The sequence below is a fragment of the Scatophagus argus genome, chromosome 18 (assembly GCF_020382885.2).
Source record: "Scatophagus argus isolate fScaArg1 chromosome 18, fScaArg1.pri, whole genome shotgun sequence".
Lineage (NCBI taxonomy): Eukaryota > Metazoa > Chordata > Actinopteri > Scatophagidae > Scatophagus > Scatophagus argus.
In genome coordinates this window covers 6,863,380-6,869,461 of record NC_058510.1, presented here as the reverse complement: position 1 = coordinate 6,869,461, position 6,082 = coordinate 6,863,380, and the positions used below count along the sequence as shown (strand labels likewise).

Sequence of the window (6,082 nt, the reverse complement as noted above, 5' to 3'; positions counted from 1 at the left end):
AGCTTGTAGCTAAGTTTCTCCTCTTCTACGGTTTGGTGCTGTGCAGATGGTGTACAGTCGGTTTATTAGAGGTTTTTCACTGACATCATCCTGTTATTCTCTGTCAGGATTGTCACTACAAGTGACCAGTTTCCCATTAACATACAGTCTGACTCCTTATAATTACATGAATTATAGTAGCTTTAAGGTTTGTGAAAGTCATTACACCGTGCTACAAACTGACAGTGTGCAAACTTGCAACTTTAATTATGTTGTACAGTACGATTTCAACAGCAGTCTCTACAATGCACCCAACCCACTTTTCCCCAATAAATAGAATTTCATGTAATCTAAGCTAATTATTATATTTTCCTCAAAAGTTTAACATTTATTTGTGGACGGTGATGGCCTCACAAAAGTACTTTTTTCTCAATAATAAAGTGGGGTTTCAGTGTCATTAAGGATTATCAATTTACAGTCAAATGACATCATTCAGCCACAAATCACATTGAATTGCAAATTTAACAATTCAATGTCACTAAACTCAAAAGCAAAGAATCATTAAGGTCTAACAGGCTAGCTGAACACATTTCTAGAAGTTATTATTTTCTGTTTTCTCAGATTACATGACAATTAGCAAAGACTTGTTTCCAACCTCAATTTAAGGATTCAGTTTGTGTGTTTTCTGGAGATTTGAGTTAATATGCAGCACAAAAAAGTGCACCCCATAATCCTAACACAACCAAATCAGCACAGTAATGAAGGCACTTCATTCTGTAAGAGAAGATAAATCACAGTTGTTTGAACGAAAGGTCAGACGAGAAACAACAGCCTGCATAGCACAGCTCAACACGCACACACACAAAAAAACCCCAAAAAATCAAAAGGTCACCCATTTCTTGAGAAAGAAACAGAAAAACTCAGCATTCTGTCTATTTGATTATTTTTGGTAACTAAAATATTACTTGATAGAATAGTAAAACCTCCTCTCTCTGATAGAAAAATTACTTTATGTATGTCTTGCTCTTAGAAACATATAGTATGTACATACAGTAATATGATCATTTGTCAGTAGGAGTCCTGTACAGAGTCCAAGAATGCAAAGGCGGTAAGAATCCACACAGTTGTTGTCTCCAGATTTGATTACTGCCTGAAGTCCTCACACTGGGGGCCATGCTGGGACCTCAGTACCGGTTGGAGGATGGGATCTGGGCTGCAGGGGCCCTGGCAGCGAGGTGAAACCTCTGTGAAGGAAGGAGCCAGCTGGAGCCACTGTGTGCTACCTGTTCCTCAGGCTCTGTAACTGACTGTAAACATCCTCCTCTTTACTGAGGTCCTCGAAGAGAGGAATCAGGTCCAGCAGCTCCGTGTCCGTCATGTCATCAAACCAGGACTGCACTGGGACCTGTGGAGAGACGGAACAGAGAATAAGGAAAGAGACAGATTTAAGAATTTATTTGATCAAGGGAGGAAAACTCAGCTGACAGCAGATGCTAAAGTGTTGCATTATAGGTGAGGAGACGGTGCAAGTCTTGTGTAAATAATTAATCGGGGAAATGCATCAAAGGCATGAAGAGTGGCAGCAGCTCCTCTGAGCAACTTCCCCACAGAGGAGAGAAATCTCATAAAGTTGGGAACACTGCCTGTAGCTCAAACCTGTTTCTGGAACAACAGTGCAGATTTAAACTGACAGTGTCTCACAGATATAATCATTTACCCTCATTTTTAACTTGTGTATTTGGACTGCATTTTCACGCAGGATTTTGTGAGATCTTAAACCCCACCATAATGTCAAAAACCTGAATTTAGGTCTGATTTATATCAGCAGATTCACCTTTAACAATCACCTTTTCCTGCTAGCAGGAAGATTCCAGGGTCAAACACTATGAAACAGACTCTCAACACGGAGCTCGTGACTGTTTTTTTAACCACTACAACCAGCCATGGTCATGATCATGACCATCAGGATGCCACCACGCCAGCAACCATCAAATTTACTCCTTTTCAACTGGCTTACTGCATTCTCAGGGTGGAAGATGTAGGAGGCAGGTGAGTTGTCTATGATGATGACTTTACTGAGCTCTCGGCCCAGTCGGCTGAGGTCTTTGACATAGTTTCCTCTGTGGAAAACACAGGATTCCCTGAAGAGCCGGGTGCGAAATACCCCCCACTGGTCCAGCAGGTCTGCTACAGGGTCAGCATACTGCTCGAACAAATGAAAACACATCAGGTTAACACGGTCTGTGTGAAGCAACACTACAGTGACTGTTGTCTCAGTGGTAGAGAGTGGTAACCTTGGCTAAGCTCGCCGTGAAGAGGACGCATTCGAAGAGCTCCCCCATCTTCTGGAGGAACTCGTCCACATGGGGCCTCTTCAGCACGTACACCTGAAACAAAACCACAGAAACAGACACACTTTCAAAGTTAGTTTTTACACACTGACACACGAATAACACGGGCTGTCAAACCCCAATATTTATTTGGTTTCAATCAAAATGAGCTGAGACAAGATGAGGCAGAGTTATCCAATCAGACTCCAGATATGGAAAGTAAGACAGAAACATGTATGTGCCCTGGCCCTTTCACAAAGACAGACTCTGATCATATTTTCCATTTCCGCTCATCTTCGTCCTCTTCAGCTGATCTCAGTGGGTTACATGCTGGCCCCAAGTGCAAGTAATCAAGTATAGGCCAAGACAGATACAGAAAGCCTATCCTGGATTACTTGAACCCGGTTACAGCTACAGCACGGGTCCTCCTCTTTCAGACCGGAAGAACTTTTAACATCAATATAATGTACAAACAGAAGCACATGTCTAGTCACGGTATTTCTACATACACAGAGAATAAAACAGAAAGCACTAAATTCAGGGAAGGAGTGTATGTGCTGTCCCAATTTGACATAGCTGCAAGATCACAGGGAATAATAAATACTAAAGGAGAGAAATGGAGCCACAGCTTCCAAGGAAAGCCTTATAAATTAACATGTATTATTTTATTCAAGCCCACTTCTCAAAGTCGGTGCAACAGTACCTGATGAACAGTCCCATCAATCTCCACTGGAACAATGAAGTCTGCATTGCTGATGGGCTGCGGAGAGACAACAAACAGAGAAATGATTCAAAGCTGCTAAATCACATGCCCGTATTTTGGTTTTCAAAAACAGACAAAAGCAAAACAGTCCTATAATGTGCCTCGCAAAAACTAGGAAGGTTTTAAGCATGATGTGGTTCCCTCTGCTCCAGCACTCTGAATGTCAGACTCCGGGGAGAAACCTGGGAGTTTAACAAGATGACTGACGTGAACGCGGACGGGAGGAGCGTTGCCGTTTTCTCGGCGTGACTTGTGTCAAAAACAAAAGACGGGAAAGGAGAGGCGCAGGAAGTAGAAGAGGATTGATGCCGGAGGGGTGTGGGTGGAAGACAAGTGGAGGGCGTAAAGACGAGGATGAAAGGATTAGGTGGGAGGCACTGTGGTGTCATTTCCAAAAAGGCATAAAAAAAAAAACAGGTAACACAGAGACAGAGAGAAGAAATGTTTCTCCGAGTTTTATGAAGCACAAAGCAGCTTTCCCGTAAGGCTGTCACCTGTTTGGATATTTGTTTTAGAGACAAAAAAGAACAGGATTATTTTAAAGTGCCATTTCATAAACTGAATTGACTGCAGGTGAATTCATCCATGTTTAAAGAATGCAGGTAAGTCTGCACTGGCACTACTGTATGCCAAAGGAATGATGAGTTTGTATCTTACTCTGCTCTTATTAAAAAATATCAAATAGCAGTCTGGGGTAGAACCACAGATTCTTTGAGGGGGTCGTGTCTCGCTCAGCACTGGGAAAAGACCCCCCCACCCTCCACCCCATATATGTAGTAGAAAATATGTTAAATATGTCCTAGTTTTATTAAGCCCTTCGACAGATCTGTCTTTTCTTATTCCCTATTTATTCTCATCTGTGTAGGAATACATTAAGAGTGAAGCCAGTGGTACTTTGTAGTACTTAAAGCAGTAAAGTAAACTGGCTTTTTTTAGGCTATACACGTTTTCAGGTCCTCTTTATCCTTGAATATAAACCTGCCCACATCCCTAATGATTGTACCGTATGTATAAATTCAGTGTGCCTTCAGGCGTGGAAGTACAGTCCGCAGGTACAGTTCAGTTCCATCCAACAGAGGGAGTGTTTGTTGTAGGAATACTAAACCTACTTTGACCTTCCCCTTGTCACCAGTATAATCTGTCTAATACAACCATTCTAGTGGTGATAGTGGAACAATAGGCCCTCTGTAGAGATGTTTGATTTCTCTACGTGATGCAAGAGCAAGTCAATGCGCAATCCAAGCCTCCAGATGCCTCCAAAGACAGATGTGAATGTTTCTATGGATCCGTTTTGTAACATATTCAGCTCTTGTTAATGTTTACACCCGAGAATGTAAAAGGGCCCGCTAAAATGAGCCAAACCAGTGACAGGCAGAAGAGAAAACTAAATATACAGTATGCGGTCACACAACACAAAAGGAAAGAAAAATGGGATGGAGAGAGAGAGAGAGAGTCACAGATGAAGGAAGAGATACAAGACAGAGTTGGCCCCTGCCTATTGCTCTCTTCTGCTGAATCACTCCATCTTTTCCAGACTGAGCACACAACAGCTGCTCGTCGCTCTGGACTGTAATGAGCCAGGATCCGAGACGGCAAGAATATGGAAACGGAGGAGGGTGAGGGGGTGGGGGATGGATGTTCGAGAGAAATGGAGGGAGTGGGTTGAAGTAAATGGAGAGAATGGAGAGTGTTTGTGCTGCACCAACACTGACCTCAACAGATGTGACAGAGTTTTCCTTCACCTACATGCATAACACAACACTTCATCATTTGGAATTTCTGTGCAAACATTCCTCTGAAAAACTCTTCCACGTCTCACTGTGACAGCAGGTTTGTCCATGCACAGTATATCTGAAACGAGGAGCTCATTCTCACCAGATCATCTGCTTTACAAACACTCTTTAAAGCTAATTTTATTGACTGACCATACAATTCATGGCTGGACAATTATCATATGCACCGTGCAGATTACAGACACTCAATGTGATTTTTTTTTTTTTTTTTTAACTGATCGATTAACTGATCGATTAACTTTACTGTCGAAATAATGTCACAGGCCAAATTAGCATCTTCAAAAGTCTTGTTTTGTTCAGGCATTACTCTAAAATCCAGAGGCATTCAGTTCATGATCACAAAAGACTACAAGTAAACACTCATAACTGAAGCAAAAAAAATGAATTTTATGTTTTTTGTCCATAAACTACTCAGTTTTTCAACTATATGCTTCTGCTCTAAGGTCTTTATTTAGTAGGACAAGGCTGATTTCAACCTCACAGGGCTATGGAGTACTAACTCTCTCAATGTACTTAGAATGATGATAACATTTTAGACAATAGTGTGTTTCAACACAACATTGCCAGTGTTGTAAGATCCTATAGTCAATAGTTTTCTGTTTGGTGTGGCAGAATGTGACTGGCCTGGATAGAGCTCTGATTTTAACCCCATTCAGCACCTTTATCACCCAGCATCAGTATCTGATCTCACTTATGCTCTTGTAGCTGAATGGGATCAAATGGACTGCAGTCCAGGTTGTGGAGAGCCTTTGCAGAAAATTGGAGGCTGTTATAGCAATGATTTTGGAATGAGATGTGCAGCAATCACATGGTTCAATTTTCAGGTGTCTATATAATTTTGGCCATGTGTTTTGAGCATTTTTTTTTTTAATCTTATTCCTCTTTTGGTTTTTACAATCTGTTTTTTTGTGGCACTTTTTAACATTGGTTTTGAGATGCATTATGTAAATAAACTTAATGGTTATTATTATTGTTATTATCTGCAGTATATCCTGTCAGCCACTTTTACATGTCAACCACACACTGGATTTAATCCTAGAGTGGGCCCAGGAATTATCTTTTCATCTGTAACATACAGGATAAAGCATACAGTATGTGATGTGTTACGCAACACTTCTTTTTTAGCCTGTCCATCTGTGCACTATGAGAAATGTTGCCTGTCAGTTCTGGTTGTTCTTCTGCACTAATTGTCCAATGATAACTTGTGTTTCCCTTTT

At 41.3% G+C, this 6,082-nt stretch overlaps 1 protein-coding gene across 2 annotated transcripts in view; it reads right to left on the bottom strand.

Annotated features, from left to right (window-relative positions):
- Positions 1–219: 219 nt before the first annotated feature.
- Positions 220–6,082, bottom strand: part of ctdspla (CTD (carboxy-terminal domain, RNA polymerase II, polypeptide A) small phosphatase-like a) — a 29,259-nt gene continuing 23,396 nt past the window's right edge. For both annotated transcript variants that reach the window (XM_046371529.1, XM_046371530.1), the window contains 4 exons: positions 3,013–3,069; positions 2,274–2,366; positions 1,997–2,182; positions 220–1,384 (listed from right to left, as the gene is read on the bottom strand). In XM_046371529.1, the coding sequence (XP_046227485.1) occupies positions 1,259–1,384; positions 1,997–2,182; positions 2,274–2,366; positions 3,013–3,069 (462 nt within the window). In that variant the 3' untranslated portion in view covers positions 220–1,258. The remainder of the gene's footprint in view (positions 1,385–1,996; positions 2,183–2,273; positions 2,367–3,012; positions 3,070–6,082) is intronic.